General features: G+C 40.6%; 4 protein-coding genes across 5 annotated transcripts; 2 read left to right on the top strand and 2 right to left on the bottom strand.

Moving 5' to 3' along the window:
- Positions 1-298: 298 nt before the first annotated feature.
- On the bottom strand, positions 299-9,126 carry sdha (succinate dehydrogenase complex, subunit A, flavoprotein (Fp)). The gene is made up of 15 exons (XM_026293188.2): positions 9,030-9,126; positions 8,345-8,428; positions 7,908-8,069; positions 7,535-7,678; positions 6,808-6,972; positions 6,554-6,702; positions 6,274-6,398; positions 5,034-5,202; positions 4,716-4,911; positions 4,424-4,595; positions 3,961-4,079; positions 2,869-2,980; positions 2,600-2,730; positions 1,592-1,705; positions 299-1,459 (listed from the first exon to the last, which is right to left on the bottom strand). Exons 1-15 carry the CDS (start codon positions 9,090-9,092, stop codon positions 1,373-1,375), a joined length of 1,992 nt encoding a protein of 663 aa, XP_026148973.1. The 5' UTR covers positions 9,093-9,126; the 3' UTR covers positions 299-1,372.
- Positions 9,127-9,343: 217 nt separating this feature from the next.
- On the top strand, positions 9,344-11,690 carry LOC113122465 (coiled-coil domain-containing protein 127). 2 transcript variants are annotated; one of them, XM_026293848.1, is made up of 4 exons: positions 9,344-9,429; positions 9,933-10,070; positions 10,275-10,519; positions 10,636-11,690. In XM_026293848.1, exons 2-4 carry the CDS (start codon positions 9,941-9,943, stop codon positions 11,080-11,082), a joined length of 822 nt encoding a protein of 273 aa, XP_026149633.1. In that variant the 5' UTR covers positions 9,344-9,429; positions 9,933-9,940; the 3' UTR covers positions 11,083-11,690. The 2 variants fall into 2 exon arrangements, with proteins under 2 accessions (XP_026149633.1, XP_026149634.1); XM_026293849.1 differs by having other exon boundaries at positions 9,387-9,429; positions 9,936-10,070.
- A 3,672-nt stretch (positions 11,691-15,362) lies between these two features.
- Positions 15,363-16,656, bottom strand: mrpl32 (mitochondrial ribosomal protein L32). Its single transcript, XM_026293902.2, has 3 exons — positions 16,472-16,656; positions 16,180-16,364; positions 15,363-16,019 (listed from the first exon to the last, which is right to left on the bottom strand). Exons 1-3 carry the CDS (start codon positions 16,566-16,568, stop codon positions 15,768-15,770), a joined length of 534 nt encoding a protein of 177 aa, XP_026149687.1. The 5' UTR covers positions 16,569-16,656; the 3' UTR covers positions 15,363-15,767.
- Positions 16,657-17,486: 830 nt separating this feature from the next.
- Positions 17,487-21,420, top strand: psma2a (proteasome 20S subunit alpha 2a). Its single transcript, XM_026294296.1, has 8 exons — positions 17,487-17,568; positions 18,097-18,173; positions 18,587-18,719; positions 19,459-19,581; positions 19,698-19,779; positions 20,006-20,079; positions 20,315-20,372; positions 20,478-21,420. The coding sequence occupies exons 1-8, from the start codon at positions 17,528-17,530 to the stop codon at positions 20,592-20,594; spliced, it is 705 nt and encodes a 234-aa protein (XP_026150081.1). The 5' UTR covers positions 17,487-17,527; the 3' UTR covers positions 20,595-21,420.
- The last annotated feature ends 158 nt before the right edge of the window (positions 21,421-21,578 follow it).

The raw sequence follows: 21,578 nt of genomic DNA on the forward strand, positions 1-21,578 counted from the left end.
GAATGAAACTATGTAAGTTTTCATGTTTTTATGTCCCCCATCTGCCCATTAGATGAAGATAAACCAAGAGCTTGTTTCTACATGTAGTCTACACTTTATTTATGAAATATGTGTAAATGACAACACCAGCAGAAAGTTAATTCACACTATTTTCAGAACAAATAAGTCATCCTCCCAACAATTTGGTACAAGAAGCGTGAATTTGTTCAATACTTATGCAATAACATAACTTCTATAATCACCAGCCACTTTGTTTTAATGGAAACCACTCACTCACTGCTGCTTTTAAAGAACTTGGAGCTAGCTGGCACCAAATATTATATTTAGAAAATATGTGACTTCTGGAATAACAATCATTGACCCCAATAATTCAAACAGCTCAGTGTAAATCACTGACACTGACCTCACTGTTCACCTTCATAAGAAAGCAACAGCCACATCAAAATGCATGGAGTTACTATTAAAAACACCAATTTATAGCTAACTAGACTCAAGTTGCTGAATTTGCTTATCATTTGTAGTGAAGAACTAAAGCATGTGTGTGATTAAGTCTATAATCCGATTATGGTCTTTAAATAGATGTATTTAATAACTTAGACAACACACATGAAAGTATCACAAGTAAATACCATCAAGAACTGAAGGCCATAGTGAGTGAGAAAATACGTCAGCCTTTAACAACTACATACAGAATAACTTGCTTTGTTTAATATTGTACAGTTAGGCAGTATTTACACAGCAACTTAAACTTCCATCTGCAGTTAGACAGCAACACGTGACTTTCAATTTACTCTGCACTTTAGAAAGCCAAAAAAGAAGAAGCAGCCCAGGAAATGAGATTATGGTGTTGTCACAAGAAGTCAAGCTTAAATGGTACAACATTGTTAAATATTTTTTTGTTAATGTTGTTGTTCTTAAGCTGGAGGCTGAGAAATCTTCAGTTACCTACTTGCTAAGTCTCTTGTGACCCAAAAGACCAGCTCAGACAGTGTGAGAGGCTTCAGGACCGAGCTGAACTCGATCTGCTGCAAACGGATTAAATAAAGGCAAAACACATCTGGGTGGGAGGAAATGAAGGTGATATAAAGGGATGACACAAGACAGTATGAAACCATAATTATTGTTTAAATGCCAACCATATTTCTAATAAATATTGTTGTTTGTAGTTCTGTGGCAGCACTGCCCACAGAGAAACAAGAGCCACATTGATGAGAAGCAAGCCAGGTTAAAATAAACCTGAAATATCCTTTAACCATTCTAAATGAATACAGAAGAGGAACCAAAAGCATGATTTGTCCTGAAATGCCATCTCGATTACAGAAAGATGGATGTGAGAGTAAGCATGAAGGGATCAGGCAGAGGAGACGAGATCTTAGTAGGAGCGGATGGCAGGGGGGACATGGGCACATTCCTGCTCATCCAGAGAGCTGTCAATCACAGGACGGTACTCCAGGGTCACCTGTAATTGGACAGAAGCAAAAGTTGTATCATCTGATTTTTCAAACCATATAGAATCTTCAAAGTTAATAATAGTTATAAGTACAATCTGATATCTTGTTATAAGTATCCACACTGAAGAAGGGTTGTGTACCTTGCCAGTCTTGGAGTTGACATAGGACATGGTGTGTTTCCTCCAGTGCTGATCAAAGGGCTTCTTCTCTTGACCCTGCAGCGGCTTAGAGTAGTCATACTCATCAACACGTTCCTGGAATGCAGTTAAAAGGAATAACGTCAGAAGAAAATCAATAGTAAGACGTCACAGTTGCCTGTTTGCGTAAAAAAGAAGTACACAACCAGTTTATAGAAAGAAAATGAGATAAGACCTGAAAAACTAAAGAGCAAACAGTAGGAGAGTTGCATTCTATAATCTCACCACTAGATGCTGCTAAATCTGCAGCTTTAACTCTCCCAAAAGTCTCTCTCAATCAAGGCTTGAATAATTAGTGTGGGTCTTAAGGAGCTGCATAATATTTATTAAATGCACACTGAACATAAGTACATTTTCAGTATTTCTGCAATATTGCTAAACTTTCTACTCCAATCACTGTCCCTTCTCCCTGTCCCTTCTCCCTGTCCCTTCTCCCTGTCCCTTCTCCCTGTCCCTTCTCCCTGTCCCTTCTCCCTGTCCCTTCTCCACCCATAGTATCCAGTGTTGCTTCTTGGGCTTGAGTTTGTCATATTGTGCTTTCAGCGTATTTTTTGAGCATGCAGTACCCTTAAGTTTATTCTGGAGAATATTCTGTATTTGTCATTGTTTTTGATGACTGTAATAATAATAAACATGCATTTGCATAAAGAAAGCATATTTGTCCACTCTAAAGTAAAGAAAAAAAAAAACGTCAAATATCCTTTTAAGGTACATTTGGGAAAGATTTTAAAAAATAAATAAATAAATAAAATGACTTGTGATTAATAGTGATTTAACTTCAGGCAACGTGATTAATCATAAATATTTTATTTTACTGACACCATTAATATACATTTGTCTTAGGACTGCAGAGAAAACAGAAAAGGACAACCTCAGAAAAGACAAAGAAAGCAGATGTAGAGGAACATTGCAAGAAAAATGTCGAGTAAGATATAGATAAAATACACTGACCTTAAAATCCTCTCTGGCATGGGCTCCTCTGCTCTCTTTTCTCTGTTCAGCAGAGTGGATGGTCTGGACAGCGTTCAGCATCAGATTCTGCAGCTCCAGTGTTTCCACCAGGTCTGTGTTCCACACAATGCCTGGAACAGAGAAGCAAAGGAAGAGAAGTGAAATACAAAGGACACTGATTGTACAGTATGATTTACAGTGTGTCAAAAAGTAATAGAAAGAGGCTGGAGGAACTGAAAACCTGAAGAAAAAGCCAAATGGTGCAGTACCTCTGTCAAAGGTTTTAATGTCATCCAGGGTCTGGTAAATAGCATCCATTTTATCACATCCCTCCTTCAGAATAGAGCCGGTTCTGAACACTGCAGCGTGCGCCTGCATGGTCTGTAGAGAGAGGTAGGAAGAGAAATATGATGAGTGTTTGCATACAAGTGTACCATATAGGCCCAGGCCCCCTTCAAGAGGTCAGACTTGGGCATGGTATGCACAGTGTGACCACTAACGTATAGAACACCAACAGAGCACCTCTCTACAGCAGTATTGTCGTGATGTCAGCATGCTCCGGCATGGATCATTTCAAATGCATTGTGATTGCAGGTTAGCAAACGATTGGTGAGTGCTTGGGTACTAGAATGCCTAGTCTGAGTACACCCTAAGAGTGGGGGGGGTGTACATTGGCAGCACATACCCTCACTTTGAATAGGAGTCTATGCTCTGAGTTCAGCAGCCTCCTATACCATCTCTCCACACAATGGCCAGTGTTCCACTAAGGAGGAACGCTGTCCTTGAGAATCACTGATCTGACACTTAAGTCCAAAGATTTCAGTGATTTTAACAATTTGAACACACTGATTTTAATCTCATGTCAGCAGCACTGGAGTAAAGTTAGAAAAACATTCACAGATTTGAACACAAATACCTCCCTCCACGCTTAGTAAGGCAGACAACAAGCTTCAAGTTAATATTCAAACTAATCCGTCATCGGTGCAGAACAAACTGGTTTGGTTTCGGTGAGAAGCCAGCTGTAAAAACTGGGACTGTCTCTAATGTGGTGGACAGCTTGTTCAGATGAAAATTTAGCTTGTAGCTTGTCTGCCTTATGATGGTTGTAAAAGGCATTGTATGTGTTGTAACAATGTTTTGCTAATGACTCATTGATCCAAGAACTCAAAAGCTTTCCAATTCACCAAAATCTCAGCAGAAGACTGTCTGTTGTCAGTCCCTGCACACCTCGGGACATGCTGAAATCAGCATTCTGAATAGTCATGTTAGGCTATCATACAGAAAAACATGCAAGCTGTCAAAGTACTTGTTTATGAACAGCTCACATCATTGTGTGTGTGTGTGTGTGTGTGTGTGTGTACCTTCTGCATGTTGAGCCTGATCTCAGAGGTTCTGAGGCTTCCACTGGCAAACCTCAGCTTGTCCAGGTTGGAAACAGACTCCTCCCCTGCACTGGGTTTTAGGGGGGACAGTTTCTCCCCTAAAGAGAAAAGAAACAACATGAGTAGAAAAGGAAAAAGGGCAATGTGTACTGATGTAGTGATATTAATATAATTCTGTCTGCAGACCATAAAACTACGGACTGTGGTGTTTACTTTGAAAGCAAAAGAGAAGAGGAGGTCATGCTTTCTCAAATGTACTACTAACACAACTAACTTTTCCTCTGCATTTAAATAAACAGCTGAAAAACTACACCACATGTAAAGTCTATCTTGGGAAATGAATGAGGTATCTGTTTAAATTTATAGACATCTGTTGCATCGTCATTTATCTTGCATCGACTTTAAAAGCTTTCAGATGATGCTTATTCTCAAAAGTCTTTACCAGGTTTGTGTTGCTCTGCGATGGTGAGGGCGCAGGCTCTGCCAAACACCACCAAGTCAAGCAGGGAGTTAGCACCCAGCCTGTTGGCACCATGGACACTGGCACAGGCTGCCTCACCACATGCGTACAGTCCAGGAACCACCTTGTCCTCTCCGTTGGTATGAGTGATCACCTGATTGGCAATATTTGAATATTATGTCAGTTTCGCAGTTTCGTTGGGAGAATGCTTACAGTAATTATGAGTGATGATGGAATGTGCATAAATGCATGAAACTGTGGATAAAGTATCTACCTGTCCCTTATAGTTTGTGGGTATTCCACCCATATTGTAATGAACAGTGGGCAGCACTGGGATTGGCTCTTTAGTAACATCGACTCCAGCAAAAATCATGGCTGTTTCTGAGATTCCAGGTAGCCTTGAGGCAAGCTGCTGAGGAGGCAGGTGGTGAAGCTGCAGGTACACATGGTCCTTCTCTGGACCGACACCCCTGAAGGAATTAACACAGTCTTTTTTCAGTTTTTCAACTCCTAGTGCAAGAAACACACATGCATTTTTGTCTGCACACAGTTACGCTTCACAAAGACAAACACATACATATTTAGTTCATACCTGCCCTCTCTGATCTCTATGGTCATGGAGCGGGACACCACGTCTCTGGAGGCCAAGTCTTTGGCGTTGGGTGCGTAGCGCTCCATAAAGCGCTCGCCCTCACTGTTTATTAGGATCCCTCCCTCACCACGGCAACCCTCTGTGATCAAACAACCGGCTCCGTAGATCCCTGTGAAGGATTCAAATGTTCAATCAGACTGGGCCAAAGGTTCACCTTTCAACATGACAGAATGGCAGAAAATCCTCCAATCAAGGTGTAGAAACATCTCAGAAAAGATCAAGAGAAAGGGTCTAAATACTTATTTAAATGTGATATATCAGTTTTTTCTTTTTAATTATATGTACAAAAATTCCTTAAATTCTGTTTTCAATTTGTCCTTATGTGGCACTGAGTGTAAATAAATGAGAAAAAAATGAATTTAAACAATTATAGTATCAGGCTGCAACATAACAAAATTGAAAAAAAGCACATACTTTCTGAATGCACCGTATTTGTGTGGGGGCATGCTGCAGTCTTCATAGTGAAGAATTTTTATCAGTACCCAAAATATTTACCTAATGTATGTTAAGTATGTTGTATGTATGTAACCAAACCCCTTAACTATTTAAAAGCTGGTGCATCATATATTAAATGCCAGAAAACTCAGCACTATAACTCAGTGACCTGTAGCTCACCCTTTACTGATCTCTCACAGGCCACATCACTGGAGTACTACATACCTAACAGAATAGTCTGGTGTCCAATGTCCAGCAGGGACTAAACGTTGCATTATGACAATTTGTCCTAATGCAAATGAGGTCTATTTTTGCAGCTCAGTGTGAATGAGCCTGAACAGACTCATGAACCAGTCACTTGAGTGTATACAAACTAGATACCACTGTCCTATAAAGTACCTGGAGCAGTAAAAAGAAGACTACAGCAAAAGGGAAACTGTCTAAAGTTAGTAAGCAAAGGGCAACGGAGAACTGCATTGGCAGCTAGACATAAGGACAAACAGGTTGAGTTTATCACACCATTACAGCCAGACTATAAAACAATGGACTTTGAGCTGTCATTGATAGAGTAATTTTTTAGTAAAATCATTATTAGCAATCCAGACATGTTTTTAATGTATGTATTTAGGTATGTAATGTAAAGTCTTCAAGCAACTGTCTTTCAAAATAAAACTAAACAGCAGCAACGCAATCAAATGACTGTGGTTTAATAAGTTAATATGTTTTTTTTTGTTTTCTTTCTCACCAGTGGGATGGAACTGTACAAACTCCAAATCCTGGCAGGGCAGGCCAGCTCTGGTCACCATTGCATTTCCGTCTCCTGTACTAGTGTGAGCAGATGTGCAGCTAAAATAGGTTCTTCCATAACCCCTGGAAAGAAACATAACACTCATTTAGAAACATTCATACACGTTTGGTTCCAAGTTTACATCTTAAGAAATGTTTCATATTAAGCGAAACTATGCTAACTAGAGTACAAGTTACAACAAAATGTCATGTGTTTGTCTTTTGTGCATGATGTCTACCCAGTAGCAATGACAGTATTCTGGGCTCTGAAACGATGAATGGATCCATCCTCCATGCAGAGAGCAATCACTCCTTTACACTCTCCGTTTTCCATCAGCAGGTCCAAGGCAAAGTACTCCACAAAGTAACTGGTGTCATAACGGAGTGACTAAACAAGAGACAAGATCATATTATTACATAAAGTAAAGTTAAATGGTCTAAAAGCAGATTTCCTTTATGCATTGACTGAGTTGGAGAAAAGGTCGAGACTTGCCCGTCCATAAAGTGTATGCAGAAGCGAGTGCCCTGTCCTGTCTGCCACACAGCAGCAGCGGTGAGCCTGGCCTCCTTTTCCATACTTGAGACTCTGACCTCCAAAGGCTCTCTGATAGATCTTCCCATCTTCAGTGCGGCTGAACGGCATCCCAAAGTTCTCCAGCTGTGAAAAACAGGAAAAAACATGAGATCCTAATCTGCAGCTTTTTTTCTATCAGTTTACCCTTGGTGGAAAATTTTAAAATTTAAGTGGTGTAATCAAAAATAAATACATTCATTCATTTAGAAAAAAAACTGTCAAACTTCTTACAGCAAGAATGAAGGAAAATAATTAAACTTTAAAAAACTTTTAAATAGAATGAGAGTTAAATCTATACTACAATATGGAAGTTCATCTTTGATGTGAGGGAAACCTGCGCTTATGATGATTATTTTCATTTTTCCTTTCATAATGTTTTAATTACTAATATGCAGAACTATAAGCTACTAAAATTGAAAATTGCCACTTTCATATTGTTAAAGAAAAAACTCAATCCACACCAGTTTGCATGCTGTTGCAATTTACTGACTACCTAATGTCAGCTTTAGGGAAGCGCTGATTTATGCCAACATGGATTACAGCTTTCTGGTGCGAGACACATTGTCATAATATGCTGTGTACTGTGCACACACACGGTTTAATGCTGTGAATTTCTTCTTATCCTTTAGTGCCAAAACCACCTTACCTCCACTACAGCAGCAGGCGCCTGCTCGGTCATGTAGTGGATCGCATCCTGGTCACCCAGCCAGTCAGATCCCTTCACTGTGTCATAGAAATGCCACCTCCAATCATCTTCCTCCATGTTCCCCAGAGCAGCATTGATTCCACCCTGTTAACCAGGTTAACATTTAACAATGAAATAAAATGAGAAACACCACTAGTATCACTGATGTGTTTACTTAACCCTTAAGAGTTCTATAACAAAAGGGTATTAGGAGTTTACTAAACCCCAGTCTACTGAACGCAGGTGGGCTTGACCTTGCTGAAATTCTACAGAAATACAAATAAATAATTTAGATTTTCACAGAATTTATGAAAATTTGAATTTGTCATTATACCTGTGCAGCAACAGTGTGAGACCTGGTGGGAAAGAGCTTAGTGACACAGGCAGTGTTAAAGCCGGCCTCTGACAGGCCAAAGGCTGCTCTAAGTCCTGCTCCCCCAGCTCCAACCACCACAGCATCAAACTCATGATCCACAATTGGGTACTGAGTAGATATCTATAAACAACAAAGTAGAAAAGGTACAGTAAAAGTTTGAGCATATCACAACAACCAAGGAATGTCATGAGTTTGCCTAATTCAGGGCAAGTCTGAGGCAATGAGTTTACATTTTAAGACAGTAATTTAGATATCAACACCTGACACAGAGAGGAAAATGACCATATGCAGATAAACACTAAACCTATATGTACAGTGGATCATATCATTCAATAATAATAATAATAATAATCCCATTAAATGCTGATCTACATGAAAGAGCCGATGAAACTTACATCCTCTGACACTTTGGCGTTTTTCTTCTTGCCATAGATGGAGAAGTGAAAATTCCTGGAACCCTGAACCGCAGCAGCAGGGACCTAGCAGAAAATAAAAGGTAAAAAATAAAACAAAAGCAGCACCATGTCTCAAACGGACACAATAACCTCTCACCAGCAGAAAACATGAGCTCTGAAGCACATTAACAGTTTGTTTATTCACATATTGAAGACGGCACTCCACGATTACATTAGACAAAAACGCACAAATAACACAATCATTTCTCTCGTTTGTGGTGCACTTTGTTTTTTTCAATTACCATTAATCTTACCATCTCCTAAAGTTACCTTAGTTAAATATATGATCCTTTAACATTTAGTTAGTTAGCACGACTGTTATCCACAAGAACAACTAAAGTAACTGGGGTATATGCTGGAGGAGGAGACAGCTAAAACATTGCTCTCAATATGTAACGTCAAATAAAAACACATTACAGCTGGATATAATTTGTTGGACTCTCTATAGTGCGTTTTCCATCGTGTCACATTGAAACACCCTGACGTTAGGCTGCACAACTTACGTTACGTAAATCACAATCCGCCAGCTAACAAACCTGAAACCTCTACAAGGTTCCTCTCAGTGGGGACAAATATCGCACACATACATATATACAAGAGTAAGTATCCAGTTATTAGCACTCACTGCTTTTGCCTGGGACAGCAGTCTCTTGGAGAGGAGCCGGGACGCCGCACCAACACTTGCCATGTTGTCTACTGGAGGAACCTAAAGCACCGCGGAGGATCACATACGCTGTTGCACTGGGCGAAACCACACACCTCCAAAATGGGGAGTATTGCTTATATTACAGTCCAAGATGAACCAATAAAATCACATATTAACGCATATCAATTAATGAAGCATGATTTAAACCGCATATTATTTCCCAGTAATTATGTAAATATTTTAATATCAACAACTATTTGGACTTTTGTTTAAGTGAATTTCCAGAAATCCCGCTTCCTCAGGGTGATTGGACTGCTAAACCGTAAAACTTGTGTAGTCTGCAGGAACATGTATAAGTGACCTACACTTTTGGTTCAAGGTGAGGCATAGCGCCTAACATTTATCAGATAAATGCTGACTTTTGTAGGACTCGCAGAGCTACTACGCCCCGTGTTATATTTGATTTATTACTTCAGCGAGCATAGGCCAGCAGGCTAAGTGTTAGCTAGCACGTTAGCTCATAGCTGACTAGTTTTTGGCTCTGGGATGTCAAACCTGCAGGTCATGTCAGGCTGTTGTTGTTGCTGAAGCAGTGTTTTGGTTAATGCTATGAAGCTAATTGCTAACAGACACTGACATCTGTTTGTTTGTTCCGACATGAAGGTTTTATTATAGGTGATTCTAAACCAAACCAATGGGCCCCAGGATCATCTTTGTGTGTAGAAATGAAAGACTTAACGCTACATTAGTTAATTTTATAACCATGTGGTTAACTTTACGTGACTTTATAAGAGGTTATAACTGCATATAAACTACAGGCAGCCAGTCATTTTACTGATAGTGCAAGTACTGTTTTGTCTCCCTGATGTGTGTGTGTGATAGCAGTCCCCATGAACAACTTGAATGACCCTCCCAGATGGAATATCCAACCAGGCCCCAGAGAAAGAGGGGTGGGGGCCGGTGATGGCAACCAATGGAACTACGCCCTGCTGGTCCCAATGCTGGGACTGGCTGCATTTCGTAAGTAACACAAATAAATGTGTGTGTAAGTGTGTTTTTGGATGAGGTAACAGATAACAACATCTGAGCCTTTCAGTGGAACGTGAATAAATTCAAAGCAGGTTGAGATTATATACAATCATGAGTGGGTTTCATAAAATTAAAGTCAGTTGAGCAAAAATTGATTTTAAGATCAGTGCAATATAACTTTTCCCTTATTTTTAGGTTGGATCTGGACCAGAGAGTCTCAGAGAGAGATCCAGAAGGGCAAAGCACAGTATGACACGGATGTATGCACAATAAAAAGTGACATGGAGGCACAGTATCGAGAGACACTGACAGAGAGCCGCAGGGCAGCGGCTGCACTAGAGCTAGAGCTGGAGAAAGAGAGACAGAGGGTCAAAGGCTATAAGCAGGCAATCATCTCACAGAGCCAGCATTTGATTGAAGAGCGGAAACAGTTAGAACAGGTAAAGTCTTGCTTTGCACCCATGTTGACAGCCTGTCCATTTCCAATAGTGTGCACATTTCCCTCCTTACCCACAGCCTCTTCTTCATAACCCAAAACTTTCTTCTTCCTTACAAGGAGAGAGAGGCCTTGGAGGGAGAGAAGCAAAGGCTGGTGAGATCTGGCACTGCAGGTGCTGTGCTGCGTCATGCTCTGGAACAGGAGAATGAGTGGTACCAGCGAGCCACTGCTACTTTGAAAGAATTAGAAGGTCTGCTTGTGGAGCGACAGAACGCGTACTGCTCCCTCATCCAACCTCGAGATCAGCGGTTGGAAATGGAGAAGAACATGCTGCTAAAGGTTGTCAAAGACCCCATTGGAGCCGAACTTAATCTAGAGTCTGACATGAAAGATATTTTTAAGAGAGATAAGCACTGTGCGGACCTGCTAAACCTCGACAAGAGGAAGAATGGAAGCCTCATGTGGGTGTATCTTAAATATTGGCAGCTGCAGGTCACTGTCCAGAAATACAAGAGAGCTGAGGAAGCCATATTAGGAGGAAAGGTTCAAAATCTCACAAAGTGATGGCAGAGAAACACACTGTGGTGTTTTTGGTTAACCCTAAAGAATGTTGAAATTATGTGCATCAGAGATGGAAAATGTATGTATTTTTCATTCTGTGAATAATCTGTTGTTGATGTCAATGTTACAGAAACAAAGGTAACCTCAGCAAGAAAATATTCAACCTCTGCAAGTTCCATCCTTGTAAAGAAATCAAGGGACATGATATCAGGTTTTAGCATGCTAAAATACAATACCACTGTAATTTAAGGCACCCCAAAGCTTTAAATCCATCCATCCATCCATCTTCTTCCGCTTATCCGGGCCCGGGTCGTGGGGGCAGTAGCCTAAGCAGGGATACCCAGATTTCCTTTTCCCTGGACACTTCCTCTAGCTCTTCTGGGGGAGATACCAAGGCGTCCCCAGGTCAGCCGAGAGACATAGTCCCTCCTGCGTGCCCTGGGTCTTTTCCGGGGCCTCCTCCTGGTGGGTCATGCCCGGAACACTCCCCCAGGGAGGCGCCCAGCAGGGATCCGGAACAGATGCCCAAGCTACCTCAGCTGGCTCCTCTCGATGTGGAGGAGTAGCGGCTCTATTCCAAGCTCCTCCTGGGTGACCGAGCTCCTCACCCTATCTATAAGGGAGCACCCTGCAAAGGAAGCTCATTTCAGCCACTTGTATTTGAGACATTGTCCTTTCGGTCATGACCCAAAGCTCATGACCATAGGTGTTAGTAGGAACGTAGATTGACCAATAAATCGAGAGCTTCGCCTTTCGGCTCAGCTCCTTCTTCACCATGACTGACCTGTATACCGACCGCATTACTGCTGCCAATGCCCCAATCCGTCTGTCAGTCTTGCGTTCTGTCCTTCCCTCACTCGTGAACAAGATCCCAAGATACTTAAACTCCTCCACCTAAGGCAGGATCTCTCTCCTGGCCTGGAGATGGCAAGCCACCTTTTTCTGTTTGAGAACCTCGGACTTGGAGATGCTGATTCTCATCCCAACCGTTTCACACTCGGTTGCAAACCGCCCCAATGCATGCTGGAGGTCCTGGCTCGATGAAGCCAACACGACAACATCATCTGCAAAAAGCAGAGATGAGATCCTGTGGTCCCCGAATTGGACTCCCTCTGGCCCCTGGCTGCGCCTAGAAATTCTGTCCATAAAAATAATGAACAGAACTGTTGACAAAAGGCAGCCCTGCCGAAGTACAACATGCACTGGGAACAGGTCTGACTTACTGCCGGCAATGCGAACCAAGCTCCTGCTCCGTTTGTACAGAGACCAGATAGCCCTTAGCAAAGGGCCCCAGACCCCATACTCCTGGAGCACTTCCCACAGGATGTCATGAGGGACCTGGTCGAATGCCTTCTCCAGTTCCACAAAGCACATGTGAACTGGTTGGGCAAACTCTCATGAACCCTCGAGCACCCTCGAGAGGGTATAGAGCTGGTCCAGTGTTCCATGACCGGGATGAAAACCGCATTGTTCCTCCTGGATCCGAGGTTCGACCACGGGCCGGATCTTCCTCTCCAGCACCCTGTCATAGACCTTCCCAGGGAGGCTGAGGAGTGTGATCCCTCTGTAGTTGGAACACACCCTCCGGTCCCCCTTCTTAAAAAGAGGGACCACCACCCCGGTCTGCCAATCCAGGGGTACTGTCCCCGATTGCCACGCGCATGTCTGCCTTGTTGCACAAGCTTTAAATTAACAATGGAAATATAATAATATTATATAATTATAAATAGTTAAGATAATTATTTTATATTTGTTTGTTTACACAAATATATTTAAGATTTATTGTTTACTTAAAATTTTGGAATAGTTTAAGAAGATTTGCCTCAGTGCCATGACTTACTGTAAGGTGAGGATAGTGTGAAAGTGGGCTGTGTTTTGGTTTTCCCTGTCTTGGGGCTGGAATGAGGGATCCCATTAATTTTACATTATCCCATTTGACAACACGTTTCTCATCAGTACCTTACTAACATAGTATAATTTACTATGTTGCAACAAATCACACTGTCAGCACAGTTATTTAATGGAAATGTGTTTTAGGTTTATGTCATGTGTTGGTACTTGGTTCTATTATATTGATGAAATTGTAGGATGTTGATAAAGACACTGGTACTTTGTTTTTCCATCTGTCCATTGAGTTTCCTCCCTCTATGGCATCTTTTTTTACATTGTGTTGCCATGAATGATATAGTGTGACTTTTTCTTTTCACTGCTTTGAAATTTCTTGTCTGATCTCAGTTTGTGGGCACTTATAACTATAAGGGAGACAAGATTCTACAGAAGGAGCATGTGAATCAAAATAAGGGAACAGAGTGCGAAGTAGTGCTCAGTGCTGCAACATATTATCAGATTCTTTTTATTTTACACCTCTAACGAAAGGGTTTAACTAACTAAACCTTTTTGTACTGTTTTTGTTTTGACCATACCTTGGTGAATAAGTGCTGGATGTAATGCCATGAATTTAAATGTAATGACCCTAACCACTCAAACCGTCACATACATTTAAAAGCATATTTTCCATGTTGTCTATATTTTTTCCTTAGCATTGTGATACTAGTAGAGTATGCTATGTACTAATATATACTATACTACTAATGTAACAGTAACGAAACTACTGCTACATATATACAAAAGTGTAAGCAGCAGGAATGCACAGAAATAACTATAATCACAATTTTTCTCAGGTTATCTGTGGTATTTTCTGTCTCGTGTCTATTTGTATTTTGTTCAGTTCATGTAAATTGGTAGTGACTGTGTTCCAGGTACTGTTTCACAAACAGTGGGAATTACTGAGAACCACAAAGGTGCAGTGTATTCCTGTAACAATTAGTGATATGCCTAGAATTTGTGTCAGAGTCCATCTGGGACTTTTCTAATCCATGAAGCAGATGACCCGCTGGTGTGTATAACCATCCCTGCGCATACTGTCCATCTCTGACAGTATCAGCTTGGAACACATCAGATTTATCTTTTTTTTTTATTCAGCCTCTGTAATTGATTGAACTGAACTACACAAGAAAAACACTGGTAGTTGAAACTTTGAGGCAGGATTGGCATGACTACATCACATATTATAGTTGCAACATACCTGCAGTGATGTCCATGATCAGGATGAGATCGTTGTGCACCTTGCAGGAAAGTTTCAAGCGAAACTTGGCAGTACTTCAGCAGTTTCAACTCTACTGAATGTGGATCACATACATCCTGCCCCTGCAATGTGTTTACAGTACAAACACAATGAGCACATGCACTGTTCCATTAATCTCTCCAATCCCAATAGATCTCAAAACAACATAGGGAACACCATACCATAAAAAAGCCATACCTACTAACCAAGAAGAATGATGCAGATGGAAGCAGTAAACATAGAGCTGTAAATTCTGACTGAAGTGGCTTTTCAAATGAAAACATCCTACATCCTCTCTTTCTTCCAGACATTGTCTTTTTAAAGGTCACCTGGGAACAGCCTTCTTTGCTCACACAGTTCATGGTGTGATTGTACAAAGTGTAAAAGTCAGTAACTGTTGCTCTGTGCTGACACAAACAGTGTCTTTCATCCGAGTTATACCTGACCTAAAAACTCATGGGAAAAGTACTACAAGCTATCAAATCAAGTGTTATCAACGGTGTGTGTGTCCAGTGTGATTTGTGTGTTTCCTAATGTGTTAAATATCCAATCTTCTTTCTATTTTTACTTGTCTGCATCACATTGTAGTGAATGCCCCCACCTAAAGCAACCTGAAGGTTGGCTTTCATTGGAAAAGGAGCTTTAATTCTTTCCATGATGTGACCCAACTAGATGAATATGAAACCCTTGGTTTTTATTAAATTCTACATATGTTGCAATTAACCTAAGAGTACTTGTATTTTTATCAGTGTGTAGTGTGTTGACAGGGATATTAAATGCCCAATCTGTTAAGATGGATCCAGGGTTCATCCCATCAGGTCTCATTCCTCAGATGTCTCTCACATAGACCACATGGCGCAGGCAGGAAACAGCTGAAGGCAATCAGATCACTGACTGACAGGGGTAGTCCTCAGTAATTCAAAGCTACTTCAGTGACTTGGCCAAATTGATGCTAATGTTCCTACTGATTTTTTTTTAAAATTTTGTTCACATTGCCAATTAGAGCAGAGTACAAATACAAATTATTACTGTATCATAAAGTAGAAGCAGTAAATAAATATAAAAGAAACGCAACTAATAAATATGCAACTTTGCATTCATGACCCTGTATATTATCTGTACAGTCTCATTTACTTTAAAAAAAAATGACCAATGAATGTTTTTTCCTAAATAATTAGTTTATTGTCATTCAAAAGTTTACAGAAATTTCTCATTAGAAAAAGATAAGCTCAGCTTAAAGTCGGACAAACTATTGAAACAAAAAATGACAAAAAATATATATATACCATGGCATATATATATATACACACACCAACAATTTTGTACTGACACATTACTGACAGTGTAGAGTGACTACAGACATATGAAAATCAATGCCTGATGATCCAGTATTCATCAGAGCTCTTGTATCAGTTCTGTTAAAATAACTAGATCAGACTTGCCCTTTCATTTACTGAAACCTGGAAAACATATGCTTTCACTCTCTGAAATAAAGCATCAGTGTGTATCTGAGCAGACCTATGTCTCACTTAAAGTATGAAGCCAGCGCAGCCTTAGCTCAGCATCACTGGCTGAACCAGGTGGGCCTCTTCCTGGCTATCTCCACTATCCTCTTGTCTTTATCCTGCTGGCTTGGTGTCTCACCATCATACAACACAATTGTCTCCACCGTTGGGGCCCTCAGCGGGCCACCTTCCATTCCTTGGATCTGATGACGAATCTGAGCTGTCTCCTTGCACACCTTAGCATAGCAGAAGCCACACAGGACATGTTTCTGTTTCAAGTGGCCGCACTCAGGACACGGTTCAATGTTGGTCTGAGGGAGGAAGAGGGAGACACAGGCACAGACCAATCAATTACACTGATCAACACAGGAGAAGATTAATGGGATTAATGACAGGTGTAGTGATGTACTCATTAACTGGTTATCGTTGTGTTTTGAGGTGACTCCCCCAGAGAAGATCTGTTCACGGTACCTTGAGTTTTAGCAATTTGGCGTCAGCTCTTCTTCTGGTGCGGTTGATCTCTATAGTTCGTCTTTTCTTGGGCGCTGCCATCCACAGGATGCTGTCCATGAGACCAGGGGGCTGCTCCGGACTCTGCTGCTCCTCCTGGTCGATTTGAGGCAGGAGGCTGGGACCATTTACTGCCAACGCTGGAGCTGCACACATGTAATATTTTTATCAGAAAGACGCCTGACAGATGATTATGTAATAAACCGTAGATTGACTCAGTTGCAATTTTGACAGCTACAATGGGAAAACTCACCCAGGACTCGGTCTAGTCCCGCTGCCTGCAGCAGTCTGCTTTCAGCACGCAGCAGAGAGCACCTGAGGCTGTGCAGCAAAGCCGCTAGATTCATCATTTTGTTGTCAGCACGTTTCCTTTTCTCTACATGTCAAATAGCTCACGGTCACTGTGGTTCAGCACGTCACTAAACAGCGACAAGATATGCTTCTTCTTCTGTCTAATTTCCCACAGACAAGACCAATTGTAGTGTCTTAGCGGCATCTAGCGGTCAACATTTTGAACTACACAACGAAATTCACGCTTTTCAAAATAACGTTATAAACAAAGCAAGGGCCTGTTTCAGAAAGCGGCTTTAGTGAAAACCCGGAGTTTGTTAACCCTGAGATGAGGGTTCAAATTGATTCTGTGTACCAAACCTGCTTGCTGGCAGGTTTTATAAACCCTGTTGTTTCTGAGCCAATTGGCATTCAGACTGAAGAAGAGGCAGGAGACAGGTAAGGTGTGCCCTTTTGCTTATGATTATGTCAATGGGAAGTCCTTCCACAGCATTAATGGACAGGTAAATAGTGGCCTTTAGCATTCATTATGAATATGGACCAGTTCCCGTGCCTTCGCAGGCTTAGGGTCACACCAGACAGGGCCTGTGACATTATTGTGGCCTGAAACAGCCTTTCCTCCATTCATTATCTCTTATTAGTTGTAGCTCCATTAGTTTAATATCACAATGCAAATATATTACTATGTGTTAGGTGTAATGTAATTATACACTTTAAAAGCGAAAGGATAAACGTGATATTTTAAAAACATTTCTATATACTTCTATTGCAAAAATCATAAAGCTGACAGGCTTCTAACAATTTTAAACGTCCGATTATATTTTATTTTATATGAACTAAGATGACATTGTGTCCAGTCCCCTGACGGATATTTACTAAACGTGATTTGGTCTCTGATCATAACGTGTAATAAGCCGTAGGGTCGAGGTTTATGTGACGGGTGGTGGCGGTATACACACTCCGAAGCGGCTTTGTTAAGTCTGCCGTCAACACAGAGTAGAAGAAGAAGAAGATCAAGATGGCGGAGCGAGGCTACAGTTTCTCTCTCACCACATTTAGGTAAACGTTGTCCAAATTGTTATAAATTAACGAAACCGAGTTCTAAGCTGGTTGTGGTGGTTGTTAATAAAGAACAGCTGAATAACAAGTATATGTGGTTTTCTAGTCTGATATGATAATAAGGCCTGGGGGCCATTCTAAGTTGATGCACTGTCATTGCTGGGTAGTAATGAATCGGCTAACGTTAGCTGTTAGCAGGGTAGCTAGTCCATTCTTAAACCAGACAGTCAAGCGACTCACTGTTTCTGATATCAACAGTAAAATGTGTTAAATGGTTATGTGTGTGAAATAGTTATTCACTAGGACGAAACAGGTTATTTTACTATGCTAACACAGAGATTAGCGTTAAGCTAGGTCAAATGAGTACGCTTTACTTTCAGTTTCGTCTTTGCTGATTGTCATACGTTACATCTGTTTTTTTTTTTTTTTAACTACACTAACTGTGGGGTTATCGTAGCAGCATTTGGTTCTTTTGCTTTTCTTCCCATCCCCTGACTTCACGTTAATGTTGTGTCTTTCTTCCTGCAGTCCTTCGGGGAAACTGGTTCAGATTGAATATGCGCTGGCAGCTGTAGCAGCCGGAGCGCCCTCGGTTGGCATCAAAGGTATGGAGTCCAGGAAACCTGCGTATGTTGGAGCAAAAGTGGACCACTGGCCTTTGATGATTGTTGTTTAAAAATTAAAAGGCATAACACAGAAACCCATTGCTACATGTAAACATTTTCTGATATAATGCAGGTTAAGCAGACAGTCTTAACTTCAGATTAAGAAGTTATGTTAAGTAATATCACACTATAGTTTTGTCTTTCTCCCTGAAGTATTTTTTTTTCATAATAGCGATGGATGTGTTATTTAGCCAGGCAAGTCAATGGGCCAGCCTGCCAGACTCTGGTGCAGAAACATAAGAGGTCATTTAAGGCTCTGCATTACATGGCACAGTTGAAGCTGGTCAGTAAAAAATAAATAATTGTTTGGGGTTTGTGAAGATACTAACTGTGATATTCTCTTTGACTTTTAGCGTCTAATGGAGTTGTTCTGGCAACAGAGAAGAAACAGAAGTCCATTCTCTATGATGAGCAGAGTGTCCATAAAGTGGAGCCCATCACTAAACACATTGGCATGGTCTACAGTGGCATGGGCCCTGACTATAGGTGGGGATTATGTGTGCTTGGAAGAAAAATATACCACCACCAGCTTAGGTTTCTTTCTTGCCTTTTGACAAGTAGTATTTCTCTGTGATGTCTAACAGTTTTAACTGACAACAACCCAATGCAATACAGGTGTCACAAACAGAATTTTTAAAATTATGGGTTAAAATCCACTACAGAAGGAGAAAAACATGAAAATGGGCTGCACTTAAGTTGTTTACATGTTAAAGCAACAATGTTTTCACTTATCAAGCCTCCTCTAAATAGATATCTAGGAGGTTTGGCATATTCTAACTATTCATTGAACTGTGTATTTGCATCAGGGTTTTAGATTAATATGCCACTTTTCATATACCTGTTGAGACAGATTTCAGAATCACATTCTTTATGAACCGAATATCTTGGTAGTATACCACTAATATTTTACAGTGTTTTTTTCTGGGATTTTTCTTAGATGTCATTTTTCTTTTACGAGTTGTGTGTTAAGTTTAGTGGGGATTTCACACATACTAATGCAGAAAGTCGTAGTAGCAATGAACTGGTTTGAATGGATTGAGTGTTGGCAACTACTTGTATTAATATATGCGAACACTATAAAACAAGACCTAAACTTTGTGCTCACACAAATGCATATTTCTGAGTTTCAAACTTTGGGTTTTGTCCGTGTCAGCACCACTGACTGTTGGCTCTGGATATGAAACCTCACATTCAAAAAGCTTTATGAGTTGTGTCTTCCTTGCAGGGTTTTAGTGCGACGAGCCCGGAAATTGGCGCAACAGTACTTCCTGGTATACCAGGAGCCAATCCCCACAGGCCAGCTTGTCCAGAGAGTGGCCTCTGTAATGCAGGAGTACACACAGTCTGGGTAGGTATCTGCAGACACAAGAAACATGCTTGTATGTTACTTTTACCCTTTCAGAGTTTAAGTGTATTCAGTCAGAACTTTTGCACTTATAACTTTTGTCTTATTTTCTTCACCAGTGGAGTTCGTCCGTTCGGCGTATCATTGCTGATAGCTGGATGGGATGAAGACCACCCCTACCTGTTCCAGTCAGACCCCTCTGTACGTTATATCTCTTGTTTACATATTTGTTAAAAATACATGTATAATTCAAATGCTGTGTTATGTACTGTATTATTATTTTTGCTCAGATATTGTTAGATAAAATAATACCTTCATATTTCTAAAATGTCAGTTGTTTCAGGACTGTCATGCAACACTTACATTCACTTTGAGCCACATATCTTTCTCCCTGTCCTGAAGGTTTTTTTTCTGTCTTTATTGGTAGGGTGCATATTTTGCATGGAAAGCCACAGCAATGGGAAAGAACTATGTTAATGGAAAAACATTCCTTGAGAAAAGGTAAGCATTTGCCATTCAAGGCATTCTACACAGCTAATGTATAGATTTCAATTATGATGAATGGGCAAACTTCACAATATAGGTGTCTCAGTGATCAAGAATCAGGGGTAAAACGAGTACTTGTTATAGTGTAACAGAAATATAATGTACAGATTTGAAATGTTTGGTGTTAACTCTTGGAGTTCTACTTGATGCACACTGCACAGATTGGTAGATGACCACTTTTATTCTCCAGGTATAACAATGATCTCGAATTGGAAGATGCCATCCACACAGCCATCTTGACACTCAAGGTATGTTGTTTGTTATAAAAATTCCAAAGACATTGGAATCTAGCTTCACTGGTAGTGTTCATCATTTTTTTATTTGTAGTCATTTACACTGTCTTTGTGTCTTAGGAGAGTTTTGAGGGTCAGATGACTGAGGAGAACATTGAGGTGGGCATCTGTAATGAGGCTGGCTTCAAAAGACTCACCCCAGCAGAGGTGAAAGACTACCTGGCAGCCATTGCTTGAACACACTGTACCTGATCATGGGGCTCTCAGGACACATTTCAAGACAAAGTCAAAAACAGTACAATAGCCAACAGTATCATGACACTTTTTTTTTTTTTATAACCCACAGATTTTGACCAAACTGTGTTGTACCCAATTTTGTTATCCCCGAAAAACATGGGAGGATACCTGACATAACTTAAGTATATTCCAAATAATTAATTAACCATTTTTTGGAATATACACAAACATCATTACTTAAAAAGGTACCCTTTGTTTCTCACGCCTGGATTTACTAAATTTAATCGGTGGCCAAGAGAGTGTCAACTTATGTCATCACATAACTAATTGGCCTTATTTGTCAAACATACACTGGTATAGTGACATGTGGCCGTTGGCTATTGTGCATATGAAATGTGGTCTCAAATGAGTAAAATCTCCAATTCTTCCACTGAATCCATCAGTTTTCATTTGTCATTACTACCACAAAGGGGACTGTAGTTTACAAATGAAGCCTATATAAAAGCAAATACACTTGTTACATGTCAGATAAGACCTTGCCCTCACATCTGGCCTAGGCTGATTTATTATCATCTATCGCTAAAATCTCCTGACTGCACTTCATCTGTTTCTCTTCAGCAACTAGAAAGGAGAAAAAAAACAAAACAAAGGCAAGCAAGTAGAGGGGATTCAGTGAAAACTTTTGAGATTTTGCAGCCAGGGTTTGTTTGGCTGTACAGCAGTTTAACACAATGTACTTTTTTCAGGCTAGAAATAATTCTAGAGTTTGTATTTTCTCTTCTGTAATCTGTCACTTATTCAAATAAAAGATGATGAGTTGATGGTGGCTCTGTATTTCAAATCGAAATGGCTTTGATTGCATATGCGCACCATTTTTGGCAAATTGAGAAGGTGCTATCAATGAGCACATGCTTTGTGTACGTATGAGCGCGAGTTCCAGGGCGCGCTGTAACGTACACCGGAACACCTTTTGAAAATGTAACC

Source organism: Mastacembelus armatus, chromosome 16 (genome assembly GCF_900324485.2).
Source record: "Mastacembelus armatus chromosome 16, fMasArm1.2, whole genome shotgun sequence".
NCBI classification, from domain to species: Eukaryota; Metazoa; Chordata; class Actinopteri; order Synbranchiformes; family Mastacembelidae; genus Mastacembelus; species Mastacembelus armatus.